The 25,021-nt window shown below is 39.5% G+C and overlaps 1 protein-coding gene across 8 annotated transcripts in view; it reads right to left on the reverse strand.

Moving 5' to 3' along the window:
• Positions 1-7,372: 7,372 nt before the first annotated feature.
• The window catches only part of RELCH (RAB11 binding and LisH domain, coiled-coil and HEAT repeat containing), an 80,912-nt gene continuing 63,263 nt past the window's right edge, over positions 7,373-25,021 (reverse strand). For 5 of the 8 annotated variants that reach the window (XM_042806765.1, XM_042806762.1, XM_042806760.1 and 2 more), the window contains 7 exons: positions 24,232-24,314; positions 23,233-23,296; positions 21,598-21,736; positions 20,509-20,625; positions 19,405-19,493; positions 14,648-14,718; positions 7,373-9,176 (listed from right to left, as the gene is read on the reverse strand). In XM_042806765.1, the coding sequence (XP_042662699.1) occupies positions 9,056-9,176; positions 14,648-14,718; positions 19,405-19,493; positions 20,509-20,625; positions 21,598-21,736; positions 23,233-23,296; positions 24,232-24,314 (684 nt within the window). In that variant the 3' untranslated portion in view covers positions 7,373-9,055. Of the gene's footprint in view, positions 9,177-14,647; positions 14,719-19,404; positions 19,494-20,508; positions 20,626-21,597; positions 21,737-23,232; positions 23,297-23,486; positions 23,570-24,231; positions 24,315-25,021 lie in introns of those variants that run through there. The other 3 variants (XM_042806761.1, XM_042806759.1, XM_042806763.1) reach the window with 2 other exon arrangements.

Consider the following 25,021-nt stretch of genomic DNA (forward strand, 5'->3'; position numbering starts at 1 on the left):
TTTGGCACAGCTTGAGGCCCCCCCCCCCCCCCCCCCCCCAAGTACTCTTCTTTGGCCGACGGCTGGAGCTGGCGGGTGGGATTGCTGCCAGGGGAGACAAAAGTAGATGTGCTTCGGGAGCTCTCCTAAAACACCCCACGTCGTGCACGGGGTCAGTCCCTGGGACCTGACTCGGGCCAGTGCAAAGCGGCCTCCTGACCCCCCCCCCCTCCCCCCCAAAACCAGGCTCACTTGCCAACACTCCTGACCCAGCAGCAACCGCCTTGCAAAAGATCGGCGGCATGCTGATCACACCCGGCACAGCCACGATGCCCCCGGGGTCTCACAAAGGGAGCGGGAGTCCTCTGCGGGGGGGGGCAGGACAGGGCAGTGCCGATTTATGGGGGGCTGGGGCTCTGGCAGAGCCGACTGTGTCATTACAGCACCTTCCCTGCCTCCCTGCGCTCACACGCTGCTGTGAAATAAGCTGGGAGCATGCTTCTGACTTGAGCAAATAAGGAAGTTGTTCTTTCACTTGTGTATTTAGATTTAACCCTTGACGAGGGTGGAAAAAGAAAAAAAAAATTATAAGTTGTTCTATGTTTGCAAACAAATAAACTCAGTAAGATGAAGGGGATATATATACACACACACACATATATATGTGTATATATATGTGTATGTATATGTATATATGTGTGTATATATATATATATGTATGTGTGTATATATACATATATACATGAAAAAATCCTTTACCTGTGCTGCTGTGGACTGATTTCTCCTCAGAGGAACGACCCTCAGAGCCAGGGAGCACTCAGGACGGGAATGGCTGCCAGGTTTCTCCCCTGTAGCTAACACGGAGGGCCTGCCCGTGTGGCAAAATGAAGCCGTGACCTTCGCTTCACTTCCACGTAGTTTCCAGAGGCCATAAAGCCAGATCGCTCTTATCTTGCTAAAGTTCCTATCAAGGCTTAACGCCCTCGATATCCCCTGCGAGTGCCGGGCCCTGCCCGATCCGTGCTCAGCAGGTCTCAGCGCCCGCACCCCCCGCCCGGCCTCCAGCGCGACGCGGCTGTTTGGGCGCTGGTGGCCCCCACGTGGGTTTGGTGTTGGGCTACGGGGCGAAATGGCACCAGCGGCCGGTCCTCCTGCCCGTTTGCCTCAAGAAGGGCTGGGGCAAAGGACACGCTGGTGGGTTTTAGGAAGCCACAGGGCTTGCGATTGCAGCGTCGGAGCCCGGCTGAGCTGCCAGAGGCGTCGGGGTCTCCCAGCAATGGGCCTGGACAGGCTACGGCTCCAGTACCGAACAGACACCGCGTTGGGGGTGAGGGGTGGGAGGGACGGCCATGGCACCCAGCTTGCCCGGTCGGCAAGAGGCGCAAGGCCGACTGCACCGGGGGCTTTGCCAGGCGAGGGCAGCGCACGTGCCGGGCTGCGGGCAGCGGCGCGGCTCCCCGCCGCTCCTGGGGCAGCCGGGTGAGACGGCGGAGCAGCGCCCAGCCCAGCGCCTTCTGCCAGAGACACGCCCGCCCACCGCCGAAAACACGCAGCCCTGCGCCGGCCGGGATGTTTTAAAACGTTTGTGTTGAAAAAGAAACATTTCCTTGTACCTTAAACAGAACGGTCTGTTAAGTCTCTTCCCCTTTTCACATTTAGTGCGATACCAAGGCTATAGGCTGTGTTTATTTACCAGCTGCTCATCCTAACCGCAGATTTACAGGAGCAAACTCACACTGTCATCAGCAGTTCGACATGTTACCAGCTCGCTCCGGAGGTGCTGAGTAGAGGCTTTGAAGGCATTGAGTAAAGCTAAGCCCCCTTCAGCTCAGAGGAACTCCAGACAGTTCAGTATTGCACATCAGCTCGATTACTTTTGCATTCTCACCCCTGATCCTGCCTGCAGTATTTCTTTTGCTCAGGCTGAAATTTCTCTCATTTTCTACCACTATGTGAAAAAAGCCTCTTTGTGAAAGCTCAGGCATCTTCCTCTGAGTTAAATTTTATGTTTCTGAGCCAAAACCCGCAGAAGCCACTGCTGGGTGCTTTATAGTCTTAATTATGTATTGCAGTAGATCGTTAGAAACTGAAATGTGAATGCTCGAAAATATGAACTAGGGAATGTATTAAGAGAAAGTGCTGTCAATGCTCTTACATTTATTGCAAACATCAGTCAATGTAACACAACTAAAAACTAAAAATTTACACTAAAACTGGAATGTCACCTTTTTCTTTTATAGGAAAGTTTTTGTTTTTTTTTTTTTTTTTTATTATAGAACACTAGGTTTTCCTCTACCTTCGCAAAACACCTATTTTGAATAAAACCAAAATGCTTGAAATCTGAAAGTTTTAAACTTACGGTGGCGTTCAGGTGCTTCCTGTTTCTGCTCACCTCTGTGGCATGCAAGCCTAAACTGGACTGGCCTTCAGGATGCTCTTTCTAGAGAGGAGAGATGGAAAACCATGTGCAGCCTTAGAGGTGAGATAAAATCAAAATTCTCCCCTGGATAATATCAGGATCCCTTCCCTGGTGAAGCCTGCCATCGAAAACAAACTGTGAGCACGGCTGACCGCTTCGCAGGTCTGTGGTCAGTACAGATCTCTTCTTGCCTCCTTCCTAGGAGAGAAAAGTGGAAATTACATACTAAATAGTATTTTTAAACTAGTACAGCATTCCATGTAATGCTGCCAGTTGTGTAACTATCTGAAAATGAAACCACTTCAGCATCAGCGTAAAAGCGTCTCTTTTCCAGGAGCTAGGATAAACAGCAACTAACTCCCAGGCAATCCCTGGATTCGACTCCCATCTTTCCAAAACTTTCAACCCCAAAAGCAAAACCAAGAAACGGTTTGGTGGATACAGCAGACAACTGGGCATCTGAACAGCTCCTCATTCTTTCACTTCACCCGTGCCACTGCACTCCCCTGCCCTTCTCCCGCACAAGGACCCCAACTCCCCGTGATGCCCCATTTCCTCGGGAAGGAGAACTGGGAGGCTGCGTGTTAAACCTGGGTCTCTGAAACAATGCGAAGGAAACGTGAGCAGAGAAGCAAAACTGAAAGGTACAGGGATGCTTTTTCACACCACTCAGAAAGCCTGTGAAGGTGCTTCCATTCCCCTGCCTCTCACATCATGCCAAGGGATGCGGGATGAGATGGAAGGTTTGGCTGGATCGAGATCAACGTTTTTCTTCCACTAGATATCGTAAAGGTTGGTTGGGGTTTCGGACTCTGAACTAAACACAGGCTTTGTAAATACAAGCGCCTGTGTCTCAGCAGGTGAGCGAGAAACGCAGTGCATGTGCAAAGTTAAGAGTTCTAGCAAAGATCCCTCTAAAATTGGGGGGTGCCTTGGGGGGCAGGTGGGTTGCAGTGCAGCTTATGGACTATCAGCAACCCCCCCACAGAGTCTGTCATGGGGCCAGGGAGGAAGGCTGCATCCACCTGCCTCATCACCCACCACGAGGAGAGGGCCCTGCTAGATCATCCAATATGTGGAGCTTTCTACCCTGAGCTAAAGGAAAAAAAGGTACAAAAATATCTGCACACTTCCAGTATAGGGGTCTCTAACTTCAGTTAAGGTCTCTAGCTATTAAAATTAATCAGTTAAAAAAAAAAGAATTATTGTTTACTTAAAAAAAAAAACAGACCACCACAAAACTATGCCATCAACTTTAAACTGTTTTCTTCCTGTGAAATGCAAGTTTCCATAGCAGACTTGCCCAATCCCCTTGAGATTTTCAAACACACAAATATTTTTCATGACAGAGCAATTATAATGAAGCTCCTTAGTCACACTGGTGTGGTTTACACAGCACACCTTTTGCAAGCCCACAAAAATGTACTGATAATGAATGCCTGTCAAAAACCTGAAGTTTGCAACATTCAAAACAAAAACCTCACAACTAGCCACCACTAATGTGTCAAATATTTGAAGTATGTGCAAGCACACACTGAACTGATAGGTTATCAGTGACCACTGTGGCAATAACAATGCCTACATACTTCTGGAAAGAAATACAAAGTCATGGTGAAATTTTAACTTTGAATATTTGCTCATGCTTGTAAGACAGACCAACCTGATGACCTCCAAGACTTAGGTCATATATTCATCCTTAGGACAAGAGCAATACTGGCACAAACTGGGGAGCTTACTCTATCCTGCCTGGAGACGAGTCTTTAAGGCTGGCAAACACCCACCAAGCCCTCAGCAAGAGGGCTGAGACCGTAAGTCCTTTGAAACACCACGCGACACCTCACCAGCAGGTCCAGAGTCACCCTGTCATTTTATCTAACAGCACATGCAACCATCTAGAACTTTGAAAACTCACCTGAATATTGTGATGACTCAGATCAATAGAGTGCATTCATCCCTCAGCAAAGGATCAAATCCAAGTGACACCTTATGGCTTATTAAACACTAGAGCTGCTTCTTCCCCATTCCCACTTCCCGATCCCCTTGTAGCGTATTTAAAGGGAAGGCAGCACACAGGATCCTACAAGGCACATGCTACAGCTGCTGTAACTTTAGGAGGACTCCATCATACTGCCTGCATCTCAGCTGCAACTGAAGCTGAAGAAGTTTCTCAGGGTTTGGGGAACGGGAAAAATCTCCATTAAAACGCAGAGCAAAGAGCAGAAGCACAAGACCACAGTCAAAACAATTCTGGGACACTGTGAGTAGCACGTAAAATACCAGTGCTGGGAAAGGAACCAGAGAGAGCACTGTCATGGTGTTGGCCTTTTACGCCAATTTGAGAGTCACCCTTTCAAGTCAGTGACTTGTACAGCAGAACTGCTCATGCTTCAAGTTTCTAGGAACTAGAAATCTTCAGTCTAAGGAAGCCTTTCGCTACATTAGATGTATGACGTAAGTTCAAGTTCAGCATGCAGTGCAGATGCCTCCAAAGAAGCAGGCTGTTTACCACTGACTTGCCTGTCTGTTATAAACTATACAAAAGCAGAATCATCTTTTCTTAAAGCTTAACTACAAGCACAAAACCTGACCAACCTTAAACCTCAAGGCAGAGCATTTCTGAAACAGCTTCTCTGGAAAATGATTACTCATTCATGGTTAGTCATTGAGATTAGTTAATGCATGATATATTAGCATACAGTACTAAAACCCAGGACTTGATTAGCACTCCTCACACCTTTGGTGACCAATTTAATGGTCTAAACCAAATTATCTACATGTCAGAATGTGTTTGCCAGAAATGTTAGCCAAAGGCACTCAGTAAACCACCAAACCAGTTTCCTTGAAGTCTAGTTGCCTGGCACCATACTGCAACCCTGTACTTCATCAACACTTACATCTGCTGCAAGAAATTCTGTGATTCTACCTCAGATCAATGCCATGCCAATTAGCTTGTTATATCAGCACATTAATGACTTTCTACCCCATGAAGCTTTGCTGGTACTTCGCAGTCTATCTAAATACCAACATCAGTAAGTTTCACATGGGAAATGATTGAAAATATTTTGAATGCACCATGCTCACCTTTAGAAACTGCACCAAAATGTAGAGTCACTTACTCCTGGAACAGAAAAATGCCATTAACACTGTTACAACACAGAAAACAGAAATATTCCACGCTTCTACTTTTTCTGCACCATTTCAAATCACCTTATCATCCATATGTAGCAATGAATTCCCACAATATATTACAAAAACTACTCCTTGTTCTTCACAACAGACCTTTTCAATGGATAATTTTTATCTTTCAACCTTAACATTTTAATTTGCAAACATCAGCTTCCTCATTTTCTTAATCACTACTTCATTCAAAAACTTTTAGTTCTCCTAACCAGACTATACTTTTATGCACAGCAATAGCAGCATTTTTCCTCTGCTTGGTGCAAAAGGGGGGTGTAAGAGACTGACAGAAGAAGAATGTGAAATTTTTCTTAAAGGGCTCCCTTTACTCACCTTAATTAGAAGAAAGGAAAATCATAATTTGCCTCATTTATAGTTTTAGAAAACAATTTCTTTCAGAACAGAATATATACATAGTATCAGTCAGCCCTATGTTTAGTCTACAGAAAACATACTTAGATCATGAACACTCATTCAGGCAGCCAGGTATCTTCAGCCCACTGATCATCTTTGCTTAAGAGCACAAGAATCCATCCTTTAAAGAAAGATACTAAGATTCTGAAATTACACGAGCAGCAGCATGAGACCTTCAACATATCCCCTATTTAAAGCAAACAAGTTATAGAAGTTCAGGCAGAGCTAACAAAGCCAATGTTTTGGGTTTGTTTGGTTGTTTTTATTATAACAGAACTCTTGATTCTGTTATGATTGTTCTGTTGTTGTGATTTTTTTTTTTTTAAAAATCACAAGCAACTGAAAATAACCCTTAGGGGATTAATTGCTTTCCATGCTGGATATCCAACTGTCTTCTTTTAATGAAGTATTTTCTCCCAAAAGGTTTACTTATCTTATTTTGTATAATAACAGGAGGAAAAAAGTTAACATATTCTGGTAATTACTTTCTTTAGATTTCTCTCTTCTCTTTGCCACTCCTGAATGATACAGTGCCATAGCTAGGAAGAAAAAGACAAAGCAGCCACACAGAACAACTTCCTGCCATCTTCTTGAAAATGTGTCAACGTTTGGTAAACTAATAAACATTTTAAAAAATCTCCTGCAACCAACATATACTAACAGAGACCTGAAATTTACGAAACAAACCCCTGAAGACAACCTGCATGCAGCTTGATGCCTACACAGGTGGTTTTTTTTCACTTCAGTAGTTACCATGACAGGGGAGCTGGTTATTCCTGGCATTCTCATTCAAATTCCTCCTTGGATCAATTGGTATGAAGTAAAATACTGACTAGGAAAAACTAAACTTTGTGAGGGGCTAGAGAGGCTCGACCTAGCTGGGCAAAGATACTACATTTATACTAACAAACAAGAGTCTCATCCCACAACCATCCAAAGTGAAATTGCTGTCGCAGTTTCTTGGCTTGTGCCAGTTAGCAGGTTTCCAAACACGGGCTGAAGTTCCGAGTGGGCTAGAAGCCACTCTCAGAGGCAGCTGCCCTGCTCTGGCAAGTAGCAGTTTAACCATAAAGAAATCGTTTTGGCCTTGTGACTACAGAGCTATCTCTGGCACTGCAACTACTGAGGAACAAAGAAAAGAAAAAAAAAAAATTTGACACAGGAGAGGAAAAGAACCTGCATGAAAATGGCAATAAAGCCACAAAACTAGAAGCCAGAGTGGAAGAGGCACACTGAGATGGGAAATTTAGCAAGTTCAGTGTACCATCTGCTATGCAAAAAACCATGAAGGCTAAGGACTTTCTATGCATTAGATCCCTCTCCCGGAACTGCTGTTTTGATGCAATAATCTTTTTCAGAGAAGACTAGAAGTAACACGACAAGGCAGGTATACAAAACTGTTTATTGACAACAGAACAATAGAGAGGAACGTCACCACTTCCCATTCCTCAGGAATGTCTCCATTTCACAGTCAGTCTGCTAAAAGTATACTTTCATGGCAACAAGCAACAGGAAGGCATGGAGCTGTCTGTAATCTCAAGAAAAAACGTTTCATCAGTGCAGTGTAAAGGGACCGACAACGTGCAAGTGTGCAGCAGGCCCTGTCACAACACAAACATGGCAGGCAACAGCATATGCACAGACACAGACACGAAGCAGTTAGAAGTCTCAAATTATCTCCATTATTTCTGTCTAGGGGCAATACCCGAAGTGCTACTCCATCCATATTCTGTTTCAGAAGTGAATACTTTCTTCCCTTACTCCTCTTGCTTCCCCTGTCCTCAAAGATGTTAATACTTCCAACTGAATTGGTACCGTGTCAGAGAATGCCTGAGCATTTTTATTTTGCCACCTCATACCAGTTCATGCATGCACTTGAGTTTACTTTCAGAAGCTTACATTGACATAAAGAAGGGGGGAAAAAAAGTGCTGCATAAGAATAAAAGGACTTAGTAGCTAATGCTTTCTTGCTAACAGAAATATTTGGTAGTTGTTGAAGGTACTCCTTGTAATGTCATTTTTATAAAGTATGTATGCAGTCTGCCTAACATTGTAAAGAAACCGCATGTCAAACTCTCTTAACATAATTTCAAATACTTTGAATCTCAGCTCAGATTTAATTTCAATCTAAACAACAGAATATCTTAATTTTAGCTTTCACAGTACACAACTGCACACTGAGTGCAAGATGAAAGCACTCTTTCTCCTGCATAAGTTTCCTCCGCCTGCAGAACTGTACTGGGACCCCTCTCCAGTAGCTAATGCACCTATTAACATTTATTAATTTATCATGTTTTTCCTTTACTTAGTGGATGTGCCTCTGGATGTGTAGACTGGTTGTTAAAGTGCTTTAAAACAAAACAAAAACCCCAACAAAAGAAAACATCCCTCAAAAAACCACAACAGATGTGGGAATTTTATCTGAAGGACTTTGTACAGCATTTACAATGTCAGCATAAAGCATCTGAGACATGAGCATTCCCTGCAGACTGATGCAGTGCAAGCAGTCTCAAACAACAGATACTGCAATTCCTCTAGATTCAAAGATGCACAATACTTACAAAAACAACCCTAGAAGCACAGACAAATGCTGGTGGCTCTTCCTCTTCTTTTTAGAAACATAATAAAAAAATCTGCATTACTCTTTCATAATTTAAATACGTAAGTCATCTCCACTTTTATTACTTCATGACAATGACTTCAAATTTACATTATTTTAAGTACCGTCATAATAGCTCCATGTATAATACAGATATTTGCTGATATCCTGTCAGAAAATAAAAAAAACCTTCCACTATATAAAAAAAAAAAATATGCTGGAAAGACAAGAACACAGAACAGGGACTTGGTACAGACTATGATTTCAGTTTTATATCAACCACAGTTAACCCAAAATTAACAGATACACAGCGAAATTCAAAAGCAGTGCAAATATCTTTGGAGGTTAGAATAAAATTATACTGCAAGAACATAAGACAGAAGAAATTAAAAGGCAAGTACTTCAAGTACAGGAACCAGTCTCTGTGAGGTCCATCTTAGTGTTAGCTGGGAGTTCCTTTTCCCATCTTACTTCTTCCTCTGAAACACATTAGCCAACATTGCACCTGATGTAGTCAGCTGGCCCATTTTGTTCAAAAATTTGGTCTTTGTATCTTCACTCACAAGGCTCGCTGCAATTGACATGGAGCTAGGAAAGTAAAAAATTAGTGACATAAGACTATAAAGAAAAAAGAACACTGCGCTGTTATTTAATAAACAACTGCATTGTCTTTGCACTTTCAAGGTTTCAACATCACAAAAGAGCAGCCCATCAAGAAGAACTGAAAACCCGTCACCACCAAGCCCAAATATACACTGTTAAATTGATTATCATGTCCTCACAGTCCTAGTGAAAACTGTAAAATATTTTTGTGCACACTGTCTTTTACTACCTCTGGAAGTCACCACACTAGCATTTGTTAGCTATTTGGCAACTGCTGTAGTGACAAACACCTCTGAAAGATCAGCTTTACCTTCTCACCAGAAATGTCAATCTTAAGTTTATTTAGTATAAGAACAACAGTACTAGTTCAGACCAAGGATCTATCCACCCCAAGTATCCCGCCTCTGCCAGTGACCATTAGCAGACATGTAGGGAAGAGTAACAGCAAGGTAAGTACAAAACAGTGACCTCTCTCCTTGATTTCCAACTCTCTTAATTTCCAACTATTCCCACCCGAGCAGAGTTTAGAATTGGTAGTCTGTCAACCTACTAACTCTCAACAGATCTTGATTTCACATTCCTCTTCAGCCTTCCCTTGATCCTCCTGTAAATTTCTTGCAAACCCCACCCTGGGGCACTGAGTCCTACCAGGCTCACCCCTCACTGGGTGCAGAGCTTCCTCCCTCCTCGTTGTGAATGTGACTCCAGCTACCCTCGCCTCAGTGTTCCTACTTCCTATGTACTAGAAAAGGCAATGGAGAGTCCACTGTTTTCCCCATGAGCTGGACTAGAAGAAGCAACCCAAATAATGTCTATGATGTCTGTCTGAATTCTTAGTAAAGTTTAAAATTTTGAAAATTGTTATATCTCTTTTTAGACAACATCTGATTAAAACTGATGTTATTTTAAAAATAATCATCTTTTTATTCTATTCAGCAGCCAGTGATGAAGACATATAGCTGTTTTGAAATGATTTATAAACTTTTAAAGTGAAATATTTCTTTCGGGCACAATCACATAGCCAGACTTCTTTGGCTTGATTAAACATCTACAGCCGACTAAGGAATCGGATATTTCCAGCTGATAAAACTTAGCAGGTCAGTTACTGTAAGATGGATTTCTTGTGCAATTTTGCTTGATTTCGTGATAAAGCAAGAACATATAAATTATGTGAATAACAGTTTGTACTCGCAATCAGCTGGCTAATGACAAGAAGTTACTCCAGCCTATGATGTATCCTAGAGTTGTGTGTAACTAGGGAAATGATTTGGGAAATACAGTACATTTGAAACATTAGCAACATTAGTAAAATAAAATTGCTTACTTCAGAAAAGAAAGCCTAGGAACTGGTGACAAACATGTAGTTTTAAGCAAACTGTGATGTTGTTATTCTAATGATCCTGCATAGGCTTGAGGAAACCCAGGAAATGTTCAACTGACTTTCAAAACATTTTTGGGGGAATAGCAGCCATATGGTATTAAAAACAAAAAAAAAAAAGAACTGAAGTGTCTAGGAGTTCATGTTTTCTAATATTATGTTACTGTAAATAGAAAGATAATCCACAACACTCAAAATACTTGAAAGTTTAAATGCCTCAAAAGTACTCCTATTACTATTCATATTGAACACTTAAACATAATAGTAAAAGCAGTATGAAATCAAATAATTTGAGTCTTATGTCTTGAAAAAATAGTCAGAGAACCCAACAAGGCAATAACATCTTGTTTCAAACAAGCAGTCCTATAGAAAAGTCCTTGCATTTACTCATTATTGAAAAAAAAACAAAACAGAAACCAACCCACAAACAAAAATAATGTGCAGACATCAAATTTTTCATCAGTGTCCAGATGATTTTCATGCTACACAGAGTTCTGCCTGTTTTATGGGGGAAGCTTTAGGCCAAAACAAGCATTCATGCTGGACATGTTATAAAAATCAGTTAGTAACATACCGAAAATTGAAATATCTTGTTAATTGCTAAAGAAAACATTTAGCAACAGTGGCTATCCAATATTTAAAGACAAAGTTGACTCTTTTTAAAAAAACTATTTCTATGACACCATATTATTTGACCAAACTTTTCTAACAGTAAGGGGCAAAGACAAGGTAACCAACAGTTATGACTGCTTTTGCACCCAGTTTATTTTTTGTGCATGTAGTCTCATGTTGATAACAAAACCCAGTAATTTATCTCCTAGTTGCATTTAAATTCTTTGTCAAATATATATTTAACACTGAAATTAGGAACTGAAATTGGCAAGGGTTTAGTAAGAAAAAGGAGATATTAATGTATATGAAAAAGGTCACTTTTTAAGTGGTAAAATATTTTGTGTTACTCTTGTTCAGTAAAAGATTGCAACCATAGCCTGAGTTTGTATAAGAAAGGGGAAGGCTAATAAAAGAATGAAGCAATACATTGCAAAGATTTATCTTTTTCAAATCTCAGTTTTCAGCAGCTGCATTCTAAAAGAAAACACACTGGACATCTTATCATGTTTGGATTTACTTGTTTCTGCAATGGCTCAATAGGACTAACTGTGATTTCAAAATGTTTTCATACGAGAGATTTTAAATAATACAGACCTCTTACATTTAGGTTAACACGTCTGCACTGACAGAAGCTAAAGCAAGGTAAGTCTAAACCTTACATGAAATAAAAGCTGATCACTCATACTAGCCACACAGAGAACAGCTTTGATGAGCTAAATGAGTTAAAACATTTGAGAGGCAAAAGCACACATTTCAAAAAAAAATTAAAACTAAAAATCCTGTCCAACTGAAGAGCACCACTTGAGAATTAGGAGGAGCTCAGCCAAGGAATTTTGTTTCAAAATCTTGGGTTTCACAGTTCAGTGAATACAGGTAAGATAATAAAAAAAACATTCAAGTTAACGTTAATGGTGTTCTTTAGAGAGACCAGTTTGATATTACGCACACTTGCTGTATTCTGGAAGAGGAAAAAAAAAATATTTTGGAATAGGTTTGCCTGAGAAGGAACCTATTTCATATTTTCTAATGATCTCCCCTAAAATGCTGTCAAGAAGTTGCTCAAGAGGTGATAAATTAATTTAATTCAAAAGAAGTTTATTGGACACACAAGTCTTATCTTATACATTTAGGTACATACACTGTTTTTAATTTATATAGTTGAAGCCTGAAGTGGTGGCTTTTTGTTGCACAAAGAATTAAAATGAAAATGAAATAAGAATATTGGTTAGTCTGTAAATTAAAAAAATGAGTCCCTAAAACCCAGGCAGAGAAAATATTTGCAGGGTAATAGATGCCCATGTACACAACTGATTCTAATGAATCAACTTGTTTGTCAAAATATTAAGTCATTGCTTATGGGGAGGGATGTCCTTGCACAGGTTGGTTGGTGAGAGTCTACAGCAATTACTTAGCATCAGGTGTGCAAACAGTCTGGCTGTTAACTTTGCCATATCACGAGTACTTATTGGGTATCTACATTTACTCGCAAAAAGTAGGATGGGTCTAATGGGGCAACTAGCAAGTTTCTGTCTTGCCAAGAATCATTACTGGTAGGTTGTTTTCTGAGGAAATAGCTGGATAATTGCCAACCTTTAATATAGCTGAAGGCAAGCTAAGCATTCACCATTCTTTAAAAATAAAAAGGAAATACACAGCTGCTGAAGAACCTAAATGACACGGGAAGGGGATGGGCATTCAGAGTATGGCTGCTGGGGGACACACAGGTCTGCAGGAGGGTAGAAAGAATAATGACAAAAGTACAAAGCTTGAGGAAGTAACATAGTGAAGCCCAGGGAAAAATCAGCGGTATGAGTGAATGCATTTTTTGGTTCTTGACTGACTGGCTATTTATGTTGCAAGCAAGGAATATGCCTATGGAGTGATTAAGTCAAATAAACCTGTTCTTATTCTGTAAGTAACTAATATGTCAAAGAAATAGCTGTTTCAACATGAAAATAGCCACTTAACTGGAACACACTTAGTCATTACAGTCCCTACTTCATAATATTGCCACATGAACAGGGAAGAGGAAGAAAGGTGACTGACAGTGTATTCCTCAGATCTTAAGTTTTGTATTTCTTCTCCCATAGAGAAGAAATACAAAGGACTTCTGTATGACTAGACAGAACCAATTACCTTGTTAAAACAAGTACACTACAGATTGTGACTTGTTGTAGAGCCTGGACATTCTTAGTCTTAAAATTATTTCACTTCCAAAGTCTAAAGTTCATTTCTAGTACACCTTTAAGAGTTGACCTGATGCTAATGTCTCAGATACAGTTCTTACTACACTCCATTCATTATCAACTATACCAATAAACAGGCTACTTCCCACTAGTAAAGCCTGAGATATTTTATTTGGTGCATGTGATACTGACTCTTTCTCCATACCATGTCTCTTCTGTTCAATTCTTGTACACCTTTCCTATTTCAATTATTCTCAAACTACTGGTTGCTTCCAGAATTTTGCCTGAGCTCTTTCAAAAAGTAAATTCTATCAATTTGTTACAGATATGGAAGCATGACATAAGTTTAAATGAGTTTTCCTGATTCCTATGGCAAGGTTTCAGGACTGAGGACAGATGCTCTTTTTCAGATACCTACTGTTTCTTCTTAAACTCTTCCTGAAAACACAGCTAAGGATTTAATCCATGAGAAGTTATCTGCTGGTATGCTATTCCAGGCAACAAGCAAGTGAAAGAACACATATGCCTAATCATAATGATGCTTAAATTCCCAAATCTGTGAGTCTGTTAGCTTCTTTTGTTACCAGGAGAGAGACACACACATAGGACAACCACCTCTACCACATAAGGCGAACTGATGCATATACACCGTGTGTCTGATGCCTCACTGGAGAGCTGGGTTTACTGTGCATTTCCAGAATGGGTGTTTTACTGAAGTGCAACATAGGTGGCATTTTCCCAAAGCCAGCATATTTACCAAACCATGTATTCACACAGGTAGGCTGGTCTATACACTAGAGAAACTGTTCTTGTGTGTGCTAGTCACATGCAAGCAAAGCAAGCAGCCTGAAGCAGGTCACTACCTTGACCAGAACAATTCCTTCAGCCTGCAAGCCACCCCCATGACAAAAAGTTGCAAGGTGCATGCCTTATGCGTTGCTCTAAGCACTTAGGCCAAGCACTCCCTGCCCTCTCAGATTCAGAACAGAAATTCAATTACTGCTTTAAAAAAATTCAATTACTGCTTTAAAAATTAAGAACAATGTAACATGCAAAAACAAGAACATCATTGCAGTGATACAAGTAAAAATGTGTTGTCCTGTGTTCTACAATGGAGACCGAAACAACCACAAACTGAATTAAAGTTCCTAAAATCTGCTTTCAAATACAGAATATGTCAGTGCGGGATTTCTAGTCACAAGCCTCGGACACCATTATGGAATACATTCTGCAGAACATTACTCTGGAGGCACAGAAAAAAAGAGAAGTGGAAGTCTTACCCCTGCGGTTCTTGGACGGTCTTATTTTCCACTTTCTGTTCACACTCTTTTATCATGGAGCTTAAAATAACCTGAGACACATAAGGAAGAGATAGACATGACATTTTTTCTTTTATGTTAACACTTTGTACGAAATCTGCTCTACAAATGACAGCAGAAGAACTGTTCAAAATGTTTTTCTGTTGTTTTTCATGTGCATTTAAATTCCAGCTATCTGATAGTGCCTTGCGACTAGAAAGAATAAAACAATTTAAAATACTTTAAAAAAATGTTTTTGAATTAGTTACAGAAGTTCAAGACTCCCTCCTGCTTCCCCCAACTTCATAAAAAAGAGCTAAAGCAAACTCACTTCTGTGACACACTTCCTTATCTTTTTTCAAACAGTATTTTTATTTATTAGAAATTAACTTTGACATACATTCATCTTCCCTCTGTTTTCCTTTACAGAGTTTTCAAGTACCTTTTAAAATGTATATCCTTAGCAAGATTACTGATGAAAGAAAAAGCAAGGAAAGAAGAGAAAAAAGTGTGATGGCATCCTGAGATATCTTAATGGGCAGAAAGTGCTAAAGCAGACTTCGTATCATTTCACTGGTGTCTTCCAGGATTTCTATGAATCAAGGCTTTTTGTCTTTACTTTAGAAATTGCAGTGTTAAAGGTTTCTGCAGAATATTTGAGACTAAAAAAACCCCCACACCATCATTTTACATTTCTCCAGCATACCAAAAATAAAGTTTCCCAATAACAGGCTTTGAAATACATCACACAATTCATTGGATAGGTATATAACTCCCTGCCCACAACAGTATTTTTTTTACACATTAAGACAAAAGCATTTGAAACACTTAAGCAAAACAGCAGATGCAAAGTGTATATAAACATATATATACACACATGTACCCACTGCATAAATGGAAACTTTCTCTGCTCACAGCTCAAGAGAAAGTAAACTTAAAATCTCAAAGCTACAAGCAATTAAAATTAGTAGTGTCTTAGCAAAACCTGAATATATACAAAAAAGGAAAAAAAAAAGTTTCCATCTCCAAAATATAGATCAGTTACTAATGGTTACTACCAAGCGATAACTATTTTTAATTGTATTTCTATATATAAAAAAAGCTGATTTCTGTCAAATCTCTATCAGACAGCTGCAGCACAAATTATGCTTTGAAACCATTTATTACACTGATAAGATCTGGCCCAGTCTGCAGATCTGTGCCACTGTTCACTCTATTTCTCCAAAAGTATTACTTCAACATCTGAAACAGTTTGGGTAGCAGGTGTTACCCTTGGAATGTATCAGAAAGCAGCATTCAAACCTGCATGCGAGTATAACAGGACTCAACCCTTACTGCTAAATTTGCTGTTCTTCATTTGCATAAAATATGATACAGGTACTTAAACTCAAGAGTACAGAGGTACAAGAGGAATGCGTTCGGAATTTGAGTGAAAAAGCAAGCTTTTCTTTCAGTATCAAAAGAAAACTGAAATTCATAAGCACAGCAGCTATAGTTTTTGTTACTTAGCATTTCTATCTGTGCACTGGAGTACTTCTACTATTTCGTACATCTACCTGCATTTAAATGTTCCAAATATCAACAATATGGAGTCTTTATCAAGGCAGAGAATAATTCAGCAAGAACACAGAATCCTTTGAATACTGGGATGGAGCCCCCATCCATTGCACAGCTCCTTCCAGGAAGCCTGAATAATTCTTGGATGAAGTGGAGCAATTCTTCCCTCTTCCCCAAATTAATTTGTCTTAATGTTGAGGGTAAAACAGAGGGAAGGTATAAATATAGTACCATATGGCAATTTTACTTGATGATATTGAACATACTGCTCACACTTATTTGGGTTCTCTTTATTTGGTCATAGGACTGCCTAAGAAATCATTTAGACCTCCTTTAAGAGAGATATTTTAGAGATGTAACTCTAAGTATAGAGATATTTAAGAGGCATAACATGTACTTAAATATTATAAACAATACTGCAGATGGACTAAATATTTTTATCAAGTACTTGTATCTCACTATCATGCAACTCAAAACCCAATTATTCTGAAAAGAAACAGAAGGCAAGTGGATAAGGAGGAAGAAAGGACTTTTCATGGAATTAGAGATGCTGGCAAAGTATCTGAAATGTCTGCACAAGGTGAAGTGTTTATTTTAAAGACGAGAGGGACTGGCTTAAATGGCCAACTTGCACTTTTGTTTATATGAATGAAAGGAAAGCAAGTATGAGGGATAAGCACTGCCTGACAGGATCATAAGCCAATTCCACAAATGTTACATTTCCAAGATAAGCATAAACTCTGTACTGATGTTAGAGCCACAAGAGCTAAGGCTCTGTGAATGAGAATATGGGTTTTTGTAGCTGGTATGCCATTTGAATCGCGAATAACACCACAGTGACCAAAATAATGAGAGAAAGATTAATTCTGTTAACGCAAATGTCTAACTACTTGAAACAGTAAATCACATTTACTTCAGAAAACTTAAGACAGAAGGCTTGAATGACAAAGACTAGAACTAACTGGGCCTCAGAGGTCTCTATCATGATGGCTACAAACATCCTGTTGTAGCAAGGAGCTGATTAAGCACCAGATTTCCATTCCCACAGCAAAAGCTGCAGTGAGTTTTCTAACCCACTGGAGCAGGAGTAAATATTTTTAAATTTTTGTTTCTCTCTGTCTAAAAAAAAATAAAGCATTTGGCATCATGCCTGAAGCTAATTAATCACAGTGATGCAGAATGTGGTAAAGGAAGACTGAGAGCTATCTTTACTTATTTATTTATAATCCTATTTAAGCCCTCAGTTCTCTCTGGCTACAAGACTCAAACTCAATCAAATAAGAAATAAGCTCTTTTGAACTGACTGTGGCCTTAAACCTTAGAAGTTGCACTACCTATTATACAAAAATGAAGCATAAGTATCAATTATCCCATTAGTGAATAGGAAATTAAACCCAACTTTTGCCTACTACAGCTTTTAGATTTATTCTTAGACTTCCCTCAAAACAACACATCTACCAGCAATCTTGAATACAGAGTATCACTGCCAGATCTCCTCCAGTGTTGCCTGTGGTAAGGAAGCGCAATTCTGTTGCCTCTGACTGATGCTCGGGGTCACTACTGTCCCTTCTGACTCAGCCCGCTGAAGTCAGATTCTTTCCTTTTAGGTCTGAAAGGTCCTCACATTAATTCACCTCCAGTTCCACATACTGTAAATTATATACAACAATACAATAACATACAGAAAATAAAAGAATGAGAGTATAGGCTATTAGACTGAAAATACAGCTGGAAGAAGAGACTTTGTTACAAAGTATAAGAACTTAGAACTCCTAGAGAAAACAGTAGGAAAAGTAGTTACTTTTCTCAAGTACAAAGTAATACATGAAAGTGCAGTATTAACTTTCAAAAACCAGAAATATATTCATTTGTACATTTTGATTAAATCTTTTTCTCCATCACTTGGAATGTTCATACTGTCAAGATTTTCCCAACATGTAACTAGTTTTCAGCTACTGACAATATCTATGTTTCAATATCTGTTAGTGTTCATCTTCAACTATTTACAAAACAGTGCATTGACATATGGCTAAGTTTTTCTGGTTTCTCAAGTCAGCTTCTCTTGCTAGCTCTTCTCTTCTGCTACTTTCTGTAAGTTCCTTCTACCAGAGATGATCTCGTTAGCTCCCATGTTGTCCTGTCTGCTTACTATAATCTGTTTTTTAGAACTCACAGAATGGTTGAGGTCAGCAGAGACCTCTCGAGTCTGGTCCAACTCCTTGCTCAAGCAGGGCCACGTGGAGCCAGCTGCCCAGGACCTTGTCCAGTTGGCTTTTGAATATCTTGAAGGATGGAGACTCTACAACCTCTCTGGGCAACCTGTGCCAGTGCTCAGTCACCCTCGCAGTAAAAAAGTGTTTCCTGATGCTCAGAGGGATCCCTGTGTTTCAGTTTGTGCCCGTTGTCTCCTGTCCTGTCACTGGGCACCACTGGGAAGAGTCTGGCTCCATGCCCTCTGCAGCCTCCCTTCCAGTATTTGTATACACTGGTAAGATCCCCCAAAGCCTGCTCCTCTTCAGGCTGAACAGTCCCAGCTCTCTCAGCTTCTCCTGTAAGAGATGCTCCAGTCCCTTCATGGCCCTTTGCTGGACTCTCTCCAGTAAACCCATGATTCTGTAACGGGGAGCCCAGAACTGGACACAGTACTCCAGATATGAAGTGCAGAACTATACTTTCTTCATCCTTGGCTATCATTTCTCTCCTGCACTCCACCAATTTTCACCTGCATTTAAAGCCATGTTGGACAGGGCTCTGAACAACCTGATCTAGTGGAAGGTGTCCCTGTGCATGGCAAGGGGATTGGAATTAGATGATCTTTAAGGTCCCTTCCAATCTAAGCTGTTCTATGATTCTATGACATTGTCACCGATTTTAGTGTATGCTTGTTTTGATGAAAAAACAGATGGTAAAAACATTTCCTTTTTTCTTCATTCTACAAAGATCTGTGTATCTACATGCATTTCTGAGTCTATTTCTCTGCAGAGTTCCTTGGCTTAGAAGCGTATTTTAAAAGATTTTACTGTTTTTTAAATCATGTGACCTATTCCTTAATAACAATCCCCTCAATGCTATGGTTTGATACCACTTAGGAGTAGTTCTCCTTAACTTTTGGTTTTAAATACCATTACACTTCAACTTTTGCTGCCACCAGCATCTCCTACTCAGTAAATATCGCTGCTCACCTCATGCTCTGGTGAAAGATGTTCCATGTCCGTTCGTAAACACTTAAGTCCTGGTAAAAAGTGATTGACCATTAAATCTTCTGAAATAACTAAAAAATAGGTTAAGGTATTATAAGGATTGTCTTCTGAAATGATACAATTTTGTTTCCTGTCTTCTGATAATGCTATTCTACTGAGTAGGGACTAGCAAAACCCAAGAAAATGGAACAGCATTTGGCAAAAAAAAGAAAACATATCTTAAACATACTTCATATATTTCATACATCCATACCATTCTTTTCATAATTTTTCTTAATTTACTGGATAAGATCAAGGGCTCTGTTTTTGTAGCTTTTTTTTTTTTTTGTTAAGTATCTATCAGTTCCACTGTATTTATTGGGTCTATCTGAGACGAAGTTTATTTTCCCCACAGCAGCCCTCACAGTGCTGTGCTTTCTGTTGGTAACTAGAAAGCTGTTGGTAACGCACCCGTGCTTTGGCTGCTGCTGAGCAGTGCTGGCACAGCATCCAGGCTGTCCCTCCAACATTCCTGCCTCACCTAGTAGGCTGGGGGTGGGCAAGATCTTGGGAGGGGACATAGCCAGGACAGCTGACCCAGACTGACCAAAGGGATATTCCATACCATATGATGCCTGCCCAGCAATAAAAGCTAAGAGAGAGGAGGAAGGGAAGGGGGGTGTCATCCATTATTATCACGTTTGGCTTCTGGAGCAACCACCACTCATGTACTGAAGCCCTGCTTTCCAGGAGGTGGCTGGACATTGCCTGCTGGTGGGAAGTAGAGAATAAATCTTTTGCTTTCCTTCGCTTCCACGCACAGTCTTTGCTTTATTAAACTGCCTTTATCTTGACCCACGAGTTTTTTGCCATATTATTTTCCTCTCCCTGTTCTACTGAAGAGGAGAGCGGCAGAGCGGCTTGGTGGGCACCTGTCGTCCAGCCAAGGTCAACCCACCACATCCACCTTCTGTGAAAACCTTCTTTATACTGAGCAGATCATTTTTTACATCACACATTCAAAGACAAACTTAGTTATTTCTCAAGTATTAATCTTCTCCCCCCATCAGAGAATTAACAGCTGAACTTCCCCTAAAAAAAGGATACAACAACAGGAAAGAGCACTGTAGGCTTCAAACAGGTGGGTAGCAATATCCAGTCTCTTCGAATCCACAGACTGCTGGTTGTTGACCAAGGCTAACTTGTGCAAGTGTGGAATAACAACTGCAAAATTAAATACTGGAATAAGTATTTGAAACTGCTTTCCATAGACTTGCTTAGCATTAAACAGTTGCTAAGTGGCAATCGCAGGCATCTGGAGCATCAACACATCGGTGTGGAATAAGAAGTGCAAGTAATGGCCTTCAATGGGACTGCCCACGTGGATTTAACAGAGCAACTCAAATTTGAAATAGAACTGTGGTAACATCACCTAAAATAAAAAGGTACCTCAGAGTACCTTTGAAATAGTAACTGCTTACAGAAAATAATTTTGTAATGTTGTTAACTCTCCTGCTGCTAAAGCTGTCTAAGATATGCTTGTATTTTATAAATACAGCTGATAAGCTAATGACAAGAGATATGCATGTCATGAGAAATCTTCACTGACTATAGATGAAGCCTATCTAATGGTTTAGCCTGCTAAACTAGATGCCTGCAGCTGGGAGGCATGATAGCTTCTCATGTCTTAATTACAAGCATCTTTAAGACAGTCTAACAATTGACTTTGCTCTTCTATGTGGTTTACACTTCAGGTCCACAAAAGAAAGCTGATTTGTTAATCTGGGATGCATTTACATTTAAAATGTGTGGAATACTTGAAATTTATATGCCAGCAGGGGATGAAGCAATGGGGAGGGATGGTAAGGAGTGGGATGTGGGAAAGGAAGGTGTTTTATATGTCTTTTTTAAAAAAATTACTTGACAACTCAAATTTGCTCTGCAGCAAAGTGACCCGTTCCCTCTGGCTCTGAAAATATTCATCACCATGTGCTGGTATTCTACATACACACCAATGTTAGGTAAAGTGAAAATTATATTAGCAAAGTCTTAAATACTGGGACATATCAAACTCTGAAAACATGAGTTTTCATCAAATTTTTTGTAAAGACAAAAACCACCCAACAATATAACGAGCAGACTATTAGCTTTGGGACAGAAATAGGAAGACTGCATTTTCCCACCGATGTAACTTACATTCATCTCTAAATCTGGGCTCAGCATTAGGTCCAACTCTTCCAAATGTTTTTATGATTTCTGTATGTAGAGAATGTTGGTCTTGATATTGAGGGTCCTCCAGGAAAGATGCCAGCTGCATTTTTACTCTTTCCAGAAGCTTAAATATTTCCAGAGAAATAAAAAGTACATGAACGAAGATGCTAGAAACTGTTATGGTCGGTTCAGGGCATGTCTACAGTCTCCCATATTTCAGATGATAAACCTTGTACCTTCTCTTAATTGACAATTTTTGTCTGACAGGATGTTCCAAACCCTTTGATGCACCTATACATTTTAAAGACGGTTAATGGTGTTTTAATCTGATCTTTAACTATAGATGGGTGCTTCCATATAACCAGTCTTCCTTCCTGAGGTTTCCTCAGTTTTGTTAACGTCATTTTTGACCTGCTGTTAAAATTTCCCTCTTACTATTAATATCTTTGGAGTTCTCCTGTTTAATTAGATCTGAATTCATGTTACTTTTTGGGGGAATATACCTCAATTAGTATGATGAAACATTTTCTGCAGGAGACAGAGATGCAAATGTAAACATCATAAAAGTAAACATCAATGGAATTAAAAAGATTTATTCAACTAAAGGCTAGAAAACCTGAAGATACAAATATATCTAAGATGACATAAATATTCAATTGCATTCAAAGTTGTAAAAATAACATTTTCTGATACATTTTGGAAGGCAATATCACCTCTGTACTCTAAGGCAATGGATACAGTAATTTTTGTGTGGTAACAAAACAGTATTCTTCTCAAACTGATTATAGGCATGCATTCCAAGCTACAAAATTGTAACTTATCCATCTTCCAAGTACTTGTGAGTCATCACTGACTTCTTACTCACATTTCCTCAAACACATTCTTTTAGAATATGTTGAAATTACAGGAAGAATGCAAGCTCTGCAAAAAGTTGTGAGGACTTAAAGAAATCTGATTGCACAGTTATCGTATAAAACAAAACACAGTATTTCTACTGTTCACAGCGGAATCCTGAGTGTCATCTTCAGAATTCTGATCTACTATCAAAGTTTCATCATTCAAATATCAAGGAGGAATTGCATATCTGTGTTATCCTCAATTTCCTATTATTTCAGTTATGTCACTATGTTGTCTTTTAATGCCATCTTGGACACTGTGGGCTAAACCAGCAGATATGACAGGAACTAGAAGAGACTTGTGCCCTTCTGAAGAATCTGGAAGCCAAGCAGGATATCCTAAAGCATCTAAAATGGTACAATATACTTATGTGGAGGTAACTGAATCTCACCATGGCTTTTTAGTTAGTATTTTAAAGTAAAGCTATTTTATTTGGAAATAATGGACCTGGATTTCTCAACTGTATCAGAGAATGTTTTAAAAAACATTTTGACCATGGGATTTTCTATCTTCTAGCACAGGCTTCCCCCTCTACATATCTGTTTTTCTTTGTTTTACAAAACCAGAAAGCATTTTGGATGAGGATATAACAAAGGAAGAAATTCCTAAGATGACTTCCCCCCCCCCTCCACATTCATTAATAAATTACTGCATTTCTGGACTTATTACAAACGACCCACTTCTTATGCTATAAAAAGAACAGCCTGGCAACAGGTGTCTTACCTCTCTCTGAGTAACAGTCTCCATGATGGTCCCAAAAGCAGGAATTGTTGCAATCCTTACTGAACTGCAACAGAAAAACAGTCTTTAAGATATGTTAAAAATTAAGAATAAAATCAATTAAAAATAAAGCCAAATTTTAAAATTAGTACTTTAAGTTACATTAGTTTCTAGCAATGACAAAACAGAACAAAAAAAAAAAGCAGACCAGGAAAACGACAGACAGCATTAACTCAAGGTCTCAGTCTGAAACTCACAATTCAGGATCACTGGACAAGGTAACAAGGGCCGGAGCAACCCGCTTGTCAACTAAGGCTTCACTCATGCCTCGAAGAGTCAGCTGTAAACCAGTCAACATGCAATAAAAAACGGTTTGGTAAACTTAAAGAACTGGGTTAGCTGTGACTGAGGATGGGCAGGCAGACTCTTGGGGTTTTTCTTGGTTATGTCACCCACACAAGACACTAAAACGATTAAGTCAGTATTCATGCTATAGCACTTATTAGTAACAACCTGTTAGTGAGATTAGCAAAGCATCCCTCCTCAGCTTGAAAGAAATATCGCATCATGTCCAGGAAATGAAGTACTATGGTTGTCTACCAGAAATTAGATACAGCCAAAACTATTTTGCATTTTAGTAATGCAGATGATACTTAATTTTGCAGTAGCAAAGCTGATAGCAATACAGAACACATTAATATCCAGCTTTCTGCTAAAACTGATGTAAGCAAATTTCAAAACTGAGAACATGATTAAATATAAAAACCCATAAAAATTAAATTACATTTAAGTTTTCTGTTTAACATTCATTCAGCAATTTTATCCAGTTTAGTTCTAGGTGTTGCAGTAAACCTTCTTATTTACAAATAAGAGATTTAAAAGTTACATTTGTTTGTAAGTAATTCAATTTTTGTCCAGCTAGAATAAGAAACAGAACTGATGGTTATTTCTTCCTAAGTATTATGAGGGATGCTAGGTATATAAGACAGTCAGGAAACTTACATTTCAGGGTCACTGGAGAGAGTAATGAGAGCAGGAACAACTCTCTGAGCTACCAGAGTTTCATGTACCCCCTTCACCAACAGCTGAATGGTCGGAGCAGGGGGGTATCACAGGTGATGCACGGAAAGAGCGAGCACAGTATCATGGGAAGAAGAACGGCACAACCAAGAGAGAGAAAGAAAAAAAACACAAAAAGCAAACCAAAATTAGAAGCTAAGCAAATACTGCTACACTAGTGCTTCATATATGCAACGGCATGAAGAAAGCTGAAGTGGTCTGGCAATCAGCACAAACCTAAGAAATTCAACAATATGATGATGTTTTCTCTATTTTCAGCTATTTTAAGATGAACTCTCAACAGTTTAGCAAGTAATTACATATTACTATTATAATACTAATATGTTTAATAACTATACATATAATGATGTATAATCAAATATTAAAAACGATGCCAATTTGAGTTGGACAGTTTAATTTAAATGCTGTTCCTAACTCAGTGGGATAGTATTTGTTATAGTATGTGGTTGACACATGCAAACCAGCTGTCTTCAGCTAGGACAAATGCGTGTAGTTTTTCTGCACTGAGTGATACCTTTCGGCCCTTTTACAACATGACAAACAGCACTTTCCCAGATGCCACTAAGCCTTCCTCGGAGTCATTCAGGACTATTTTAGATCTAACTGCCATCCAAGCAGCATGTACGCGAAACTTCCCAAGTTTCCCTTGCTGGTCTGGGCAGGTAGAAAATGGAGAATCCTTGGATTATCCATGAAATGTATTTCACCAAGT

This window comes from Tyto alba, unplaced genomic scaffold (genome assembly GCF_018691265.1).
Source record: "Tyto alba isolate M040663 unplaced genomic scaffold, T.alba_DEE_v4.0 Super-Scaffold_48, whole genome shotgun sequence".
Lineage (NCBI taxonomy): Eukaryota > Metazoa > Chordata > Aves > Strigiformes > Tytonidae > Tyto > Tyto alba.